This window comes from Rattus rattus, chromosome 1 (assembly GCF_011064425.1).
Source record: "Rattus rattus isolate New Zealand chromosome 1, Rrattus_CSIRO_v1, whole genome shotgun sequence".
Classification (NCBI taxonomy): Eukaryota; Metazoa; Chordata; class Mammalia; order Rodentia; family Muridae; genus Rattus; species Rattus rattus.
In genome coordinates this window covers 33,448,528-33,465,543 of record NC_046154.1, presented here as the reverse complement: position 1 = coordinate 33,465,543, position 17,016 = coordinate 33,448,528, and the positions used below count along the sequence as shown (strand labels likewise).

At 48.2% G+C, this 17,016-nt stretch overlaps 1 protein-coding gene across 1 annotated transcript in view; it reads left to right on the top strand.

Moving 5' to 3' along the window:
• Nucleotides 1-14,354, top strand: part of Mtf1 (metal regulatory transcription factor 1) — a 41,839-nt gene extending 27,485 nt beyond the window's left edge. Inside the window, 7 exon segments of the mRNA XM_032898356.1 lie at nt 876-953; nt 7,729-7,831; nt 8,199-8,797; nt 11,996-12,059; nt 13,601-13,792; nt 13,795-13,873; nt 13,875-14,354. Of these exon segments, the coding sequence (XP_032754247.1) occupies nt 876-953; nt 7,729-7,831; nt 8,199-8,797; nt 11,996-12,059; nt 13,601-13,792; nt 13,795-13,873; nt 13,875-13,980 (1,221 nt within the window). The 3' untranslated portion in view covers nt 13,981-14,354.
• The last annotated feature ends 2,662 nt before the right edge of the window (nt 14,355-17,016 follow it).

The window sequence follows — 17,016 nt, the reverse complement described above, 5'->3', positions numbered from 1 at the left end:
AGAGACCACTTCGTAAGTGATAAGAGAAAGTATGTGAATATTAGTAACTTCATGCTATTCCAGCTTTTGTTCTTGGTTTTTGTTTCTGCTTCTGTGACTTGAATCATTAGATAATTTTAAAATTATTAGCCACTGGCTGGAGAGATGGCTCAGGGGTTTGGAACACTGGCTGCTTTTACAGAGGGCCTAAGTTTGGTTCCCAGCAACCATTTGGAAGCTCCCTGCTGTCTGTAGCTCAGGTTCCAGGGGAGCCAAAGCGCTCTCCTGGCCTCCTTGAACACCAGGCACACGTAAAGTACAAAAACATACATACAGGCCAAATACAGACGCATCAAAGTAAACTTAAACAGCAGCAGGCATCTACTGACCACCTTAAAGAAACAACTGAGCGTGCTCAAACCCGGAATCCCAGCACATCCTGTGTCAGACGAACTGGAGGTGGGGAGATGGTCTAATAAAAATGGAGGGGTTTTCTGTGTAAATTTGTTTTTGTTTTCTTTTTAACGAAACAATATACTTAGCCCCTACTTTGGATGGGTCTGATCTTTCTGTCTCTAAAGATTTATTTTATGCATATGAGTACACTGCACCTGTCTTCAGACACACCAGAAGAGGGCAGCAGATCCCATTACAGATGGTTGTGAGCCACCATGTGGTTGCTAGGAATTGAACTCAGGTCCTCTGGAAGAGCAGTCAGTGCTCTTAACCACCGAGCCATCCCTCTAGCCTGGGTCTGATCTCTCTTAAGTGACATTTGGACCTTAAGGACTGGGTGATCAAGTATTTGCTTATACACTGTACATAATATGCATGGTGCAATAAATAATTTTTATTTATTGTTTTTGTTCAATTAGGATTTTTTTTTTCTTTCACAGGATACAAATCACTCACTTTATCTGAGTGAGTTGGGCCTTCTGTCCACGGATTCTGAATTGCAAGAAAATTCCAGTTCGGTAAGTTCCTCAAGAGGGCTGGAGTAATTCTCTTTGAAACAGCCTAGCCAATGGAAGCCTCCTGGATTTAACTGTATCAGTCCATGATGTGGGGGATTCTTTTTCCTACCTTTTGATTGCCTTTGGCCTAGGCCATTCGTCCAGTGGTCTCTGGTGCCAGAAATTCCTTATGTTACTAATAAAGGCAAATACTCATTGAGCACTGTTCCCAAGGCCCCGGTGCAGCCTACAGTGCAATCAGGCATGGGTGGTTTGGCCTCAAGGATGTATCAGAATCTAGAGGTTCTAGACTTTTCTCAATCCTGCCTGCCTCACCTACCTGAGTCTGTTTCCTTCTTCAAGCTCACCTTACAGGCCAGATGAAGAAGAGGGCTTCCTATGCAGACGTCTGCTAAGGGGCAAGCCCACTCCATCTTGTCCCTGCAGCTCCATGATGGGTTCACATACATGGAGTCTGAGTATAAGCAGGCCAGCTGCTTGGCCTAGATTTTCTGCCACTCTTCATAATGAATAAATGTAATTGAATGTGTTTAAACACTGGCTGACTGACTTAGCAGTGCTGTGGGAAAATGCTTCCTGTTTTCTGTTGTCTTGTATTTTGAGACAGTACCACTCAGTGGAGACCAGGCTGCCCTCAAACTCAGGATAGGCTCCCACTTTTGTTGTTGTAAAATTATAAAAAATGGTTTTCCTTTACCCCGCTAGGTTCGGCACCGCAGTGCCTCAAGATACCTGCTAGATATCTTGCCAGAATGACACATCCTAACTCCATGGCAGCCCAGACTAGCAGCCCCACACTCTCTTACACTTAAATCTGCACATGAAAGAACACACAACACAGTAACCTCTGGCCCAATTGATAAGATACAATTGCCCACCTAGACATACAAAGCCCTGTACACATGCATCCCCTAAGAACATTCATAACGACCTGTAAATACAGAGTGGAATCTTAACGTCAGCCTCCACGTTGTCTCTCTGCCGCTCGCTACTCTTGCTGTCTCCTCCTGTCTCCTGTTCCCTTCTGTTCCAGTCTCCTCCCCTTCCCGTGACGTCATCTCACACACTTTAGCCTTCCAGATGCTGGCTCTACAGATGTGAGCCAGCACACTGAGCGGGGAAACTATTTCTTGAAGCGTGGGGAGTTAATACAGTCAACAGTAGCGTTTACAGACTGTAGGTTCTCACCTAGGTGTGATGGTTCACCTCCCATTGGTAGTAGAATGAAGCAGGACGATCACCTGAGACAGTTCAGAGTAACCTGAGATCCTTCTCTAAGGAAGAAAAAAAGTACAGAATCAGTTGTATTTGGGGGCTGGACTTAGGCAAGCACGATTCCCTGAGTTCCACCCTCACCTCCTGTGTGTGTGCCTGTGTGTGTGTATCTTAGTTAGGGTTTTACTGCTGTGAACAGACACCATGACTAAGGGAAGTCTTATAAAGGACAACATTTAATTGAGGCTGGCTTACAGGTTCAGAGGTTCAGTCCATTATCATCAAGGTAGGAGCATGGCGGCATCCAGGCAGGCATGGTGCAGGCAGAGCTGAGATTTCTACATCTTCATCTGAAGGCTGCTAGTGGCTTCCAGATATCTAGGACAAGAGTATTAGGGGGCTGGAGAGATGGCTCAGTGGTTAAGAGCACTGACTGCTCTTCCAGAGGTCCTGAGTTCAATTCCCAGCAACCACATGGTGGCTCACGACCATCTGTAAAGAGATCTGATGCCCTCTTCTGGTGCATCTGAAGACAGCTACAGTGTACATATATATAATAAATGAATAAATCTTTAAAAAAAAAAAAGTATTAAAGCCCACACCCTCAAGACTACACTTTCCAACAGTGCCACTCTCTGGGCCAACCATCACAACGTATATACACTCGTATATACAACTAGTGTGTTACAGTACTGGGAACTTTAATTTAGGGCCCGATACATGCTAGGCAAATATTCTGCCTCTGAGCTAAATCCTCAGCCCAGATAGAAAAATTTCATAGCTAACATTTGTTCGTGGACATAAATTTATATTTATACAAATAGGAAATCCTGGTGGAGAAAAAATAAAACCAAGCATGCTTGTATATGCTTCTAATCCTAGTACTTGGGAGGATAAGGCAGGAGGATTGCCAGAGATTCGAGGTAAACATATAAGTGAAACCTTGTCAGATAAAGTTAGGCTTGATAGATGGACATTAAGGTGAATACATATAGACCTAGCACTTGAGAGATACAGGCAGCAAGATTACAGACTCGGGGAACTATGCTACCCCCCCTGCAAAAAAAAAAAAGCAGTACTAGGGGACATTTAGAACTGAAAATTAAATATATTCAAAGCCGGGGTCTGTCAAGACTGGTCAGTGGGTAAAGCCCTCTACACTCGAGCCTGGTGAGTGATGAGCAGTCTCAGGAGTCTCCATGAAGCTATAGAGAATCGCTTTCCCAGAGCTGTCCTCTGATCTCCACCTCATGTGTGATTTATGCAAAGAAGCAGCACTGTGGAAAGATTCTTAGGCTAGACTTAGCAGTGACTCAATGGAAGAGAATCATGCAAGTCGGAGGTAGCTTGATTGGAGGACAAATGCAAAGAAAATTAACTTTCCAAAGTTTATAAAGTGTCTAGGATCCCCTGAGTTACCTAAGACTTCTGGGTACAGCATTCCTTTAACGTGTATTTACTCCATGCATGCGCACAAATGTTGCACTTGTGTGTACAAATGCATGCCACAGCACACACTGGGGAGTCAGAGGTCACTTGGATTCTGGGGATTGAACTAAGGATCTCAGACTCACACAGGCAGCCTCCTTTGTCCACAGGGCCATCTCGACCAACATTTAACTGTAGTGCATAGCCGAGAAGTTCATGCTGGCCAGGACCATGATAAAGTTTAGAAGATTTCAGGGGCTCTGAGGCCACCAGGGAAGATACCTGATAGGTGGAGACCATAAGGAGTTGGCAAAAAGTGAGGCCATTTCCAGCATAGTTATCTTTGTCAAGAGAAGAATCCTGTCCCCTCATCCAACTATCTGCTACGCGCCTGGCACCAAGGGTTTATCCCAGATTTGGAGAGTTTTTTAGTCTTTTCACCCAAGGACACAGTTCCTTAAAGCAATAGGACCATTGTGATGTTTCTTAATAGTGGGAACTTGGTACTCTGAAACGGTAAATCTGTATGAGATTATTGTCTTAAGTGTGTCTGTGTAAATGTGTCCTAGAAATGAACTTGATTTGCTCCGGCTTTTGAGAAGGGGCTGGATCTACCAGGCTGGGCCTTTTGGCTCTGGTTAAGGTGTTTTTCCTGCGCTGACCCAGAGCTCAGCCCACCCTCACCTCTATTTTGGAGAGTCATTCCCACACTTCTGCAGCCAGGGCCTTTGCTCTTAGCCTGACAGGGCTTCCTCCCCTTGCTCCTCTTCCTCCCTTGCTCCCCCTCTCCCTGATTTGGAGCCTTTCTGGAGAAGCTTTGTCCATGCACAGAGGGAAAGTACCTTGCTGTGAGTCCTCAGGCGATGGCACCAGCGCAGACAGACTAGTTTCCCGTGGTTTGGCTTTTATGCTTGGGATCATGTTTGCTTCCATTCACTTTTTCTCTTGGAACTCTCAGTTTAAGAACTAATTGTAGCCTTGTGTGCACACCTGGAATCCCAGCTCTTGGGAGGCAGAGGCAGGAGGATTCCTATAAGGGTGAGGTTGATTTACATAGTGGCAGCTGGAACTGCACAATGAAGTCCTCTGTGGAGACAAGAACAGAAGAAAAACTTGATTTACAATACAGTACCTTCTTTGAAACAGGATCTGACTATATAGTCAGTACATGCTGCCTTCAAACTCGCAGTGATCCTCCTGTCAGAGTTCTGGAATTACAGGCTTGAGCCACAAAATCCTTCTTACACAGACCTCTTGTTTCCTCCCTCCTCTCCCCTCCCTCCCTCATCCCCAGTCTCACCAGTGAGATCTCGTAGAGCTCTTGGTGCTGCTGTGCACAAGTGGAGAGGTCAGTGCTCACCATCTGTTCCTTTGAGGCGGAGTCTCTTAGCTGTGTTTCCACCAGGATTGCTAGTTCCTGAGCCGGGGATGCTGTCTCCTGTCTCCTGTCTCTCTGGCTGTGAAAAGCTGGAATTGTGTAGGCTCATTCTGCTCTCTGTAGCCTTTGGTGTGTCTTCTGCGTACTCACACTCAGGTCTTCACACTTGTCTGAGCCCCTCAGATTTCCTCTTTGTCTCCCCCCCCCAATCTTTAAGTTTGTTCTTTTGTGACAGGATCTCACTCTGTAGCCCAGGCCAGCACTAACAGACCTCAGCCTCAGCCTCCAGGACCCTGTGTTTACAGGCAAGAGCCACCGTGTAAACCGGGTCGCTTTCAGTTACTTTTATTTGCAGTTCACATAATACAATCTTTACTTTAGCCAGACAGTGATGGAGTACACCTTTAATTTTAGCACTTTGGAGGCAAAGGCAGGCAAATCTCTGAGTTCAAGGCTAGCCTGGTCTACATAGTGAGTTCCAGGATAGCCAGGAATACACAGAGAAACCCTGACTCGAAAAACAAACAGACAAACCCTTTATTTTAACCACGACTTAACTTTGGGAGTCCCTGGCTTGCACTGTTCCAGGATGCATTTGACTGAAGCCTTTGGGCAACTTGGGCACATTCACTCTAGGGTGTCACAGCTGTTCCCACCTGCTGTCACCCTAATTTCTCTTGCTTACCTGGACTTTTATTGCCACATAGAATTCTGAGATGGAAGTGGACTGTAAACAGGAGAATTAAAGTTTCCTCTCATTTTGTTAAATTGTGTAGGAGGGAGAGGGGTGTGAGGTGTGTGCAGATACCTATGGAAGCCAGAAGCTTTCCTCTGAAGTTGGAGGTCCAGGTGGTTGTGACCATGGGTGCTGGGGACTGAGTTTTGCAAGAGCAGTGTGTGCTCTTAACCACTGAGCTGTCTCTCTGGGTTTTTAAATGCCTTTAGCCTATGGCATTTGATAAGTATAAGGTTTTCACAGATTTTTGTCACTGAAGTTTTTAGGTTGGTCTGATTTCTTACTGTGGTATATTAGAATGTCATACTGTCTAACAACCTTGGAAGATAATATGTCACTACTGCATCAGAGGGGCAAACTGTAGGGAATTAATTACCTCAGTTTGTTTTGTTGCTGACAGTGTAGTACCACAGTTTTACAGAAGAGATATTTACTGACTCACAGCTCTGGAAGCCCAAAGTTGATGGGCTGGATATGTGTTCCTGTGTGTGCAGGCATAAGGCCTACCTCCCCGATGCTGGTGCAGGTCAGGGGTCACTATCATCTGTCACTCTCTACGTTAGTTGTTGGGGCAGTCTCTTATTGAACCCAGAGCTCACCATTGTGACTAGACTGGCTGGTCAGTGAACCCCAGAAATCAATCCTCCTGCCTCTGCCTCCAAAGTGCTGAGAATGCAGGCATGTACCTCTGTGTCTTTTATTGTTATCATGCTTGTCTTTATTCATTCATTTTGTGGGGGTGTGGGCACTAGGCATCCAAACTCAGGCCCTCTGATTGCATGGCAAGCGTGTTAACAGACTAAGCCCTTGACCCCACTCCTTTATTTTGGGGGACAAGGTCCTCCACATGTAGCCCAGGCTACCCTTAAACCTGGGCTGGCCTTGACCTCCATGTTAAAAACTTGTATCCTTGGTGACAGATGTGTGCTTTAGTGGTGCTTTTCTGGCAGGAAGGTTGAGCATCAATGTCCTGGTCTCTTTCCTTCCTTTTTTGATTTTCAGCACAGGCCAGCCTGGATCTCACTATGTAAACCAGGTTTGCCTGGAACTGACAAAGATTCACGCATCTGTGCTACCCAAGTGCTTGGGTTAATGGCTTGGGCTGCCCTGCCTAGCCTCACCCCTCTTTCTGAAGCCAGTAGCCTCCAGTCAGACCTCACTATGGTGACCTCATGTGACCGTCACTGACCTAAGCTTTATGAGGCTAAAGTTCTAGCATGAGTTTCATTCTCTTTTTAAAAAAGGAATCGCTTTGGCTTAATTTCCATGAGTTTCCATGACGCAAATCACTGCAGTAATGTACAGACTGCAGTCTCATTTGTTTGTAGGTTTGGTCTTTAAAACAGGGCTTATGAGATTTGGATTTATTTTTGTGTCCATGAGTGTTTTGCTTGCACACTGCATGGCTGTAGCCCATGGAGGCCAGAAGAGGATGTTGAGTCCCCTGGAACTAGAGTTATAAATGACCGATAGCACCACATGGATCCAGGGTGCACCCCATTCCTAGCCTCCTCCCACCCCTAAATCTCCTCCTTTCAATTGCCGTAAATATTTCAGGCTTTGTGGATCCCCTAGTCCCTGTCACAGCTACTTGTCCCTGCTGATGTATTGTGAAAATGGCATCTCTGTGTACATATCTGCATTCCCGCAGAACTTTATACAAAGGCTGGTCATCCTGGTCATCAGCCTGCGGTCAGAGCTGCCGATCGATTCTTCATGGCTCAGTGTCAGGGAAATGTGTTCCTTTGCAGAAGGGGGAGACAGATAAATGCAGGCCATGATGGCTCACACCTGCGGTCCTGGTGCTCAAAACCCAAAAGTTGAGTACTGGGGCCATAGATCGGGAGTGGAAGGCTTGCCTGAAGAGTGCCGGGCCCTAGGTCAGTCTCTAGGACCTACAGAAACAAGTTAGAGGCCGGAGTCAAATCAAAAGGTCATTCTAGTTCCTCTGTGTGTGTGTGTCCTTCAAAGGGAGGACTTTGTCAGGATGGCAAATCTCACAGCTCTCTCCCTGTCAGACACAGGACCAGGACCTCAGCACAATTTCACCAGCAATCATCTTTGAATCAATGTTCCAGAGTCCTGACGACCCTGCGATTCAGGATGACCCTCTGCAGACAGGTGTGCTTCACTTTCAATCCACCTGCTTCCAACCCTGTGATGCTCGAGGAAGGTCTCCTTTTCAATCTCTTGCTGGCTTCAGAAACCCTGCAGGAGCTGTGGGCTTTCCCCCTTCTAGTGTGCTGCCTTGTTCACGAGTGGATGAGGCCCACAAATCAGGCTTCTTACGTGTGGAGGTAACACTGAGCTAGAGTGGAAGCATCTGTGACATGTGTATGATAGGAAGCCTGGCACTTAGACCTAAGGCAGAGAAGGAAGAAAGCAGGGTGGGCCCCCCTAGCAGCGACGTGATAGGCCCATAAAGATGGTCTCTGTGGTGCCTCTAAGGCTTGAGATGTGGATACATGCTTCTTTTTTTCCTTGACAGCTGCCTTGATTGACAGCTTCAACGGAGATGCAGAGTCTGTCAGTGATGTCCCACCGCCTGCAGGAAATTCAGCGACTTTATCTCTTCCACTTGTACTTCAGCCTGGCATCTCCGAGCCACCCCAGCCTCTGCTGCCAGCCTCAACTCCGTCCGCTCCTCCACCTGCTCCCTCCCTAGGACCTGGTTCCCAGCCAGCTGCATTTGGCAGCCCCCCTGCTCTCTTACAACCTCCAGAAGTGCCTGTTCCCCACAGCACACAGTTTGCTGCTAATCATCAAGAGTTTCTTCCGCACCCCCAGGCGCCACCCCAGACCATCGTACCAGGACTTTCTGTTGTTGCTGGGGCTCCTGCATCAGCAGCAACAGTGGCATCAGCCGTGGCAGCACCAGCCCCACCACAAAGTACTACTGAGCCCCTGCCTGCTATGGTCCAGACTCTGCCCCTGGGTGCCAACTCTGTCCTAACTAATAATCCCACCATAACCATCACCCCAACTCCTAACACGGCAATCCTGCAGTCCAGCCTAGTCATGGGAGAGCAGAACTTACAGTGGATATTGAACGGTGCCACCAGTTCACCACAAAACCAAGAACAAATTGTAAGTATTACTCATAAGCACACCCAGTGGGGTGATATGCATATAGAGGACATGTCTGTCCATCTGTCTGTCCTTCCCCTTCCTTCCTTCCTTCCTTCCTTCCTTTCTTCTAACAGTACTAAGAATTAAACGTAGGGCTTCACACATGCTAGGCAAGGCTGTACCACTGAGTATATCCCCAGCTTCCAATCTTTTATTTCAAAAGGGAAATGGCTAGCATGTCTGTCTTGAAACAAGTATCCATGTAGCTATTTCCCCCGATAAAGTATTGCAGATCCAGGGGAATGGATGTATCTAAGATAAAGACACAGAAAAACAACTTGACAGTTCCCTAGTGAAAGCACCTAAGGAATATTCCCTCTGAAGCTAATCACCCTGTAGTGCCTGCCCCTCCTGTGGCCTGAGGGCAGATGTGTCCCAGGAGAGCAATGGATTGGGATCAGTTAGCAGATCACAACATTGGCCTTATAACATCGGAAGGTTGCACCCTCCTTTCAAGAGCAGACCCAAGCTTTGCCGCACACATGCTGAGCCAGTGCTCCACCACTAAGCGCGCCCAGGGCTCCAGGGTACTTTTCTGGCTCTCCACATTGGTTCTTAATAACTCTGGAAACGGCATGGCCATCGTGGCCTTGTGTCTTGAGAGCCTAGTTGCCAGATTCTCTGCTGGAGGATACAGAAAAATGAAGAGCATGGTTTATTTTAAGATGCGCATCAAGTGAGGAGACTAAAATATTAATATTACCAACAGGTGAAGAGCCCAAAAATAATACCAGCACTAAAGCAAAACAAAGCAAAGCCCTTGGGTGGCGCTCTTACCTTATGAGAAAGGGACGGCTGTGCCCTCTCTTAGGATGCGTATTTGTTTTTGAGAGAAGGAACATGGCGTGCCATGGCATGTGTGCGGAGCATTTGAGACAGGGTCTCTATGAGCCCTGGCTGTCCTAGAACTCACTGTAGACCCAGCTGGTGTCAGACTCACAGAGATCTGCCTGCTCCTCGGTCTCCGCCTCTGCCTCAAGTACTGGGATAAAAGGCCTTTGCTACCAGGCCTACTCTGTCTGCTAAGGTATCTTGCCAGCGCTTTTTAAATTTTTTTCAGGTTTATTTTACTTTTTGTATATGGATGTGTTGTCTGTTTGTCTCTCCACCCCATGCTAGCCTGGTGCCCTCAGAAGCCATAATAGGGCGACTGGCCCATACAAGGCCAAGTTGAGGTTTGAAAATAGGCAGGTTGTCCCCTGAGCTGTGCTTCCACTGGAGAGTTCAGCTCCTCAGAGGCTTGCACGACCACACACATCAAGTGGGTCCTGAGCCGCGGCTTTAAACCAACTGGAACCGCAGTGTGGAAATGGTTGGGTAGCCACAGGTGGAGGCAGCTTGTTTGCCTGTGTGGTGGTTGGGGTCACTGGAGCCTTTCCAGTATTCTGTCCCAACAGCCACTTAGAGTCTATTGTTTTTCTGGATCTGCACCCCCCCCCCCCAGCTTTTAAAACAAATGTCATTCTTTTCCCATGTGGATCATTTACATATATTTAAATATGGGCTTCATGACTATGATACCTTTGCCTAGGACAAATGGGCAGAAGTAAGGTTAAGGCCAGCCTGGGCTAAAAAGCCAGATCCTGTGTGTGTGTTCACCCCCCGCCCAAAAGTAAAGAGCTGAGGGAGGACCAAGCACTGGGACCTCCATCCTCTTTTATCCCCGCCTTGGGGACTAACCAATGCAACTGTTGTACTACTGAGCCACATTCCACAGCCTCGCATCAGGTCATTTTATAGTTCTATGTCCATTTTGTTGTGCGTTAAAGTAGGGGAGAGAGAGACAGACAGAGAGACAGACAGACACAGAGACAGACCTCCTAGAGCTGGGAGACCTCCTAAAGCCAGGGGAGATGGTGCATGACTTTAATCTCAGTGCTCTACAGAGGTAGTTAAAGTTCCAGGACAGCCAGGGCTACACAGAGAAATGCTGTCTCAAAAACAAACAAAAAAGGATGCCCCTTTAAGACAAGACTTGAAGAATACAGAAATAATATTTTTTCTGTGAGTGGGTGCTTTGCTTGCATTTGTGTCTGTGTACCACATGTGTGCAGTGCCTGTGGAGGCCAGCAGAGGGCACTGGGTCCCCTGGGACTAGAGGTAGAGACTGCTGCCATGTAGGTGCCACTGTGAGCGGCCATGTAGATGGTGGGAATTGAACTCTGTCCTCTGGAAGAACAACCAGTGCTGCTAAGTGCTGAGCCATCTCTCCAACCCCTTGAAAACCTTTACTATAATAGGAAGTAAAGTGCAATTGTAATACAAGTTTGTTTGGTTGGGGTTTTTTGTTGTTGTTGCTGTTGTTTTGTTTTGTTTTGCTGGTTTCATTTTTTGAGATGAAGGTATCTTGCATTAGATCTGATTTTAAACTTACTATGTAGCCAAGGCTGGCCTTGGGCTTCTAGCCTTAGCCTCCTGAGGACCGTGTGCCTGAGCAGTTTATGGTCTTGATGGTACCATACGAAGGCTGGTTGATGTGTGCTGGCTCTAAGCCGAGTGTCTCGTGTGCCATCTCATTCATCTTCAGAGCCCTTGACAGGCTCCTCAGTCATCACCCCAGCTTTTATAGGGAAACATGGATCTAATCAGTTCAATCACTTGGCTTCACTCTCAGCTTGGGAGGTAGAGGCAGGTGCATCAGAAGTTCATGAGAACGTGTGTCAAAAGACAAAATCAAGTGACAAAGTCCAGCTCATTGCACGTGAATCTGGTCTAGCCAAGTCCAAGCCCAACAGTGGGACAGTCCTGAGCCTTGGAGGGCTGTGTGCTCATGACAGCCCAGTGAACACTGCAGACCCCGAGGCGGGAAGGAACATCATAGCTTGCACAGGAGAATCAGGGTGGACAAAACCAGCCCAGACTTTCCTCTTGAGAAGGCCATCGCTTGAGAAAAGCAACCTTGAAGGGGGTCTCAACACATACAGTCCACTGGACTAGGCTGCTGGGAGACAGCGAAGTAACGGGGACAAAGCTGGCTATATGTCAGCATGAATGTCAAACAGGGCAGTGACCTCATACCAGTGCACAAACAAGAAGCCCAAACACTGAGGTTTCTGTCTTGGGTGATCGCTGCAGCTGGGGGTGCTTTGGAGCCTGGGATGGCTGCCGCAGTGGAGTGGCTGTCAATGTGATTTTGTTGTGTTGTGTTTCCCTCAGCAGCAAGCATCGAAAGTGGAGCAGGTGTACTTTACCACCGCAGTACCAGTAGCCAGTAGCACAGGTATGAAATTCCTCATTAGCTTTAAAGGAAGTTCTCTGGCCTCTTTGACCTTGGCTTCACTTGTTAATTGTTTAAGTTGACATTCTGTAGTTCACTGAGTAGCCCATGTTCTTGTGGTGACCACAAGCCAGGATGCTGCTGGCGAAAACATGGGCTCCATTCTTTATGTAGTCCAAGTGTTTCCCCTTGGATGGAGCTTGTAAGAAGAACCAGGGGGAGAAGGTTAAATCACAGTTAATGCTAAAGAGGGCAGTGGACTCCTGGGGCTCTTGTCTAATTACAGTAAGAAGCAGCAGCATCTAGGGCAGAAACAGAGCTGGAAGGGACTCAACTCTGTCTGAGTGTTCGTTTCCTCTTTCACTCGGACTGAGAATTGAACCCAGAAATTCACACATGCGAGTTTAGCTCTCTACCACTGAGCTGTATCCCAGCCAGAACTTTCACTTGAAACCTTTTCTTTTTACGTACTAAACCCAGAACCAGGCATGGTGGTGCAAGCCTGCACTGCCAGCACTGTGAGGCTAAGGCCAAGATGACTGAGAAAATTTAGCTCTTGAGCTCCAGGTTAGCCTGGGCTACATAGTGACTTCAAGGTCAGTCTGGTAAAATCCTGCAGTGGCTAGCTAACTGAAATAATTAAGGAGAGCTGGGCGGTGGTGGCGTGTGTGCATTCTGGAGGCAGAGGCAGGTGGATCTCTGTGAGTTTGAGGCCAGCCTGGTCTACAGAGTGATTTCCTGGGCTACACACAGAGAAACCTTGTCTTGGAAAAAATGGGGGCCCACAGAGATTCATTGACTCACAGAGGTCATAAATGAACTTATAGGGAGCCTCTGACCACCTTGTTCCTACCCTGTGACCTCTTCCTCGCCTTCAGCTCTGTTATACACAGAGCCTGACTGAGTACAGGGCATACGTGTGCGTGACACACGTGAGGGTGTAATGAGAGTGCATGTGAGTGCACACATACAAGGCTGGCTGACTAGGAGATCACATGAGCCACATAGAGAAGGGGCTGGGGTCTGAGCAGGTCCTGTGCTGTGTAGACAGTTCTAGAATGCAAGCAGCAGTGCTGTGTGCAGTGCCTGGAGCTCAGTACTGCCTATCACTGGTAGTCGCTTGCACAGCCCGCAGGGACCACCGCCTGGGGCAGGAAGAGAGCAGGGGGAGCCAGCTGGTCCTTGAAAGATGTGGGCACTTCTCTGCCTGCAAGTTTAATAAAAGGAAGAGCCCAGAGTATGAAGAGGAGAAGGGTAGTGTCTGCTATCGCTGCACTGACATGGCAGGGAGACAGGGTGCACCTAGATTATGTGGATAGCTCTTCTAAGAAGGAAGCATCATCTTGGATGGGAGAATCCTCACAGGCTTTTTCCCTGAGAAAGAACCTGGACCAATTTAAAGCACAGCAAAACCCAAAGCATGGTGTCTTTCCTACCTATCATGCCTGCCTCCCAGCATTCAGTTCTCCCCAGCCCTTTACTCCCCTACCCCTCATGCCTGTTCCTGGCCACTTGAAGAGCAGTCTCTCTCGCCTCTCTCACAGGGAGCTCTGTTCAGCAGATTGGCCTCAGTGTTCCTGTGATCATCATCAAACAAGAGGAGGCCTGTCAGTGTCAGTGTGCGTGCCGGGACTCTGCGAAGGAGCGGGCGGCCGGCCGGAGAAAGGGATGCTCTTCCCCGCCCCCTCCAGAGCCGAACCCCCAGCCTCCTGATGGGCCCAGCCTGCAACTGCCACCCTAGACTTCTCCCTCATCCCTGCCCCCTCCTCCACCGGACCCTCTTCCTGTGAGCAAAGCAGACAGGCTGAGGCCCCTCAGACCCTCCCAAGTGTTAAGTGCCATGGATGTGTCAGAGTTCCTGTCCCTCCAGAGCCTGGACACCCCGTCCAATCCGGTTCACAGTGAAGCACTACTGCAGGGGTAGAGGAAAGAGCCTGGCCAGCAGCTTCTCCAGGGGAAGGGCCTGTGCGCACCCCTCCAGGAACAGGGTGAGCAGGGAGTGCCGGCCGGGTGTGATGCTGCCTGCCGTCATGGGGTCAGAAATTGGAAGGATGAAGAAATCTGCCATCTGAAAGCCTCACCTTTCAGACGTATTTTCTTTACTCATACCCCAGGAACATCCATTTTAAGGAACTGATCTTTGGAGGAAAAAACAAAAAAAACAAAAAAAAAAGCTAAGTTATAAGTGAACTGTCTGGCTGCACTGTATGTCACTTTTGCTTATTGTTATGTGAACTTGGAAATTAAGGTTACTTGTATGCATAAAAGTTCTAAATGAAAGGGTGTGGTTTCCATCAATTTGGTACTGCCCATCATTTGCACTGGGGTCATTGTGGATTGGGCAGGAGAGTTCACTGTGCCGGGTGTTGCTCTTCTGTGTCTTTAATCTGAGGCAGCACCTGGAGGGCCAGACCACCGCGCTGTGACAGCGGGTAGTGGCAAGGGCAGAGGAGAGCTGTGAGTTAGACAGGGAGAGGTGTTTGTTGTTGGCTTGGTTTCTGTGGAGCTTGGAGTAGATGCAGAGGGCCGTGCCCTGTATCCTGCTCAGTCCTAGGGGGCAGCTGCAGGCCTCCTGGCCATAGTGAAGATGTGGTTCTGCAGGGCCGAGGCAACTGTTGACAGCTCTGTTGATAACGCTAAAGCGATCTCTAGCACAGCCACAGAGTTTGCCTTCTGGGCTCTTCCCATTGCTCAGTGCTTGTCAGTGCTTGAGGCTTGGAGTTCATCTCTCCTAAGGAAGCGCCTTATTTTATCCTAAAGTAAATGAGAGGCTCGTGGCCAGCGGCTGCCAGGGTCTGCCTGCCTTGGGTGACGTTTGTTTCCTCAGAGCAGAAGGGCTGCTTTTCCAGGGAAAGTACGAGCTAAGGGAGCTGGACGAGGCAGCAGGCGGTCGGCAGGCATCTGGTACCCAGTTCTAGCGAGGCTTTTCCGTCATCCTCTCCCACCTGCATCGCTCTCGTCTCTTAGACTTGCATACAGCCTCATACAGTGCAAAGGGTGACGTGATCTCTAAACAAACAGGAATAAAAACCTAAAATGATGATATTCTACTCAGGGTAAAACAAAAAATCCCCTTCCACCAAAAAGCCTGAAGCTCGCAGTCAGTTACCTCATTTGGAGTGTTTCGTTGAGTTGTTACAGGACTTTTTTTATTAGTCTATAGAATTACACCCATCTCCTTGCCTTTGACTCCAGGTTATTGCCTCTTCAAACATAAGTACAATCTATAGGAGAATGGGGTGTGGCTGTTCTTTGGTGGCCATTGGTGTTTGGCAAGCTCAGAAGGTAGCTGGATCCAGAGACTAGAGGAGGCCTTTGCCTCCCACAAGAAGCAGGGTCCGGTGCCCCAACAGGACAACCAGAGAGCTGTGTAGGTTGGTGTGAGCCTTTCCTCAGGGCCAGCTAGGATGGTGACCCTTGTCTTCAGGCAAGATATTTAAGGACAACTGGTCAAGAGGGTCATAGCAGCAGTATTGAGAAGCGGCACAGGTACAAGCAGCTGATCTCCCATTCCAGGAATGTGAATTTCTGATGTTCTACACCCCTCCCCCCCAAAAAAGTTGATGGGTTTGGGTGACCATAGACCTCGGCAGAAATCCAAAAGGTAGGAAGAGCCCTCTATTGGCACAATGGTTAGTCCTTCTGGGGACCAGCTGCTTGGGTGTAGGTTTGTCCTTTGCTGTCTCTGGGACTTGCACTCACGGGAAGCTTTGCAAGTGAGCTTGTACCAAGGGGCAGTGATAGCCCTCCCGCTTACTCTGCCTCTGATGGCTGGGAGCTGCTGACATAGGAAACAGGAGCCTAGGGAGGATGTGTGGAAGGCTTTAATGGTTTAAATATGGCTTCTTGGTTAGCTAGGGCTGTGCTCCTAATGTCCATTCCTGGGTCATTGGCTTTTTACCCTCCACAGTTGGGGTGGTGAAGAAACATTTGAGCAGTGTTGAGACCAAAGTGTTTCTAGGTGAAGGAGTTCAGTGATTTTAGAACACAGGAGACTCTCAGATCCAAAGAGCTTTTGGAAAGTGAGGGCTTTGCTTGCAGTCAGTGGTTGTGCAGAGCTGCCGTGTGACACATGGCAGACACTTCTGCCATCATTACCAGCAGTCCTCCCCCATCCTTCCACAAGCCCAACCCCTAATGCCAAGGACCTTGGAGAAGAGGGAGTCTCCCAGCTAAACAAGAGCCAGAAAGACCCTCCATGGAGAGAGTGTTTTCTCCAGGGAATGACCGTAGGTTAGGTAAGGCCAAGAAGAGTGAGTTCAAGCAGGTCACTTTAAGCCTTTCCTTCCACAGCAGCCATCACCACTGTCCCCCTGCAGAGCCTACTGGGGTGACCACTGGTCAGCAGTGGGGCTGTGGACCTAGGAGGTGGTCAGGTAATCTTGGTCCCACCAAACTGCCTTATAAATGTGGCCCTTCCCAGGCAGGAAGGTAAGGCCGAGGGAAGATAGCTCAGGCTCCCTGACGGGGTCTGACCAATCTCATGGGGCAGCACTAGTTTGGCCACAGGAGTGCTGTCATTTATTGACTTACTCTAGTTTAGGAGAGGCCTTGAGATGTGGAGAGCCCTCTAGGTAGAAGGTAGCAGGGCTTCTCTTCCCTTTCAGAGTCAATAAATGGGAAAAGGTGATGTTCCGAGTTAAGGCAGTAGGCTGACGGGGTAATGGAAGTGCCTGAGGTTTTCCTGAGGCTTTGTATGATGCTGAATGTGTCCAGAGGGACAAATTTGCAGAACCTCATATTGATATTTTAAAGAAATAATAAAATAAAAAGCACTTTAGGTTACTTTATCTTTAACCCAATTGGTGCAATTTCTATTGTGTATGTATATATACATATATACTTTCCACAAAGTTTTATTTTTTGCTCAGAATAAAAGTTAAGTTGAGGTGTAAAAAGAGCACTTACTTGGGTGCAATATATGCGTAGCTTGACAGTCGTTATCCCACATGGCCCTGGC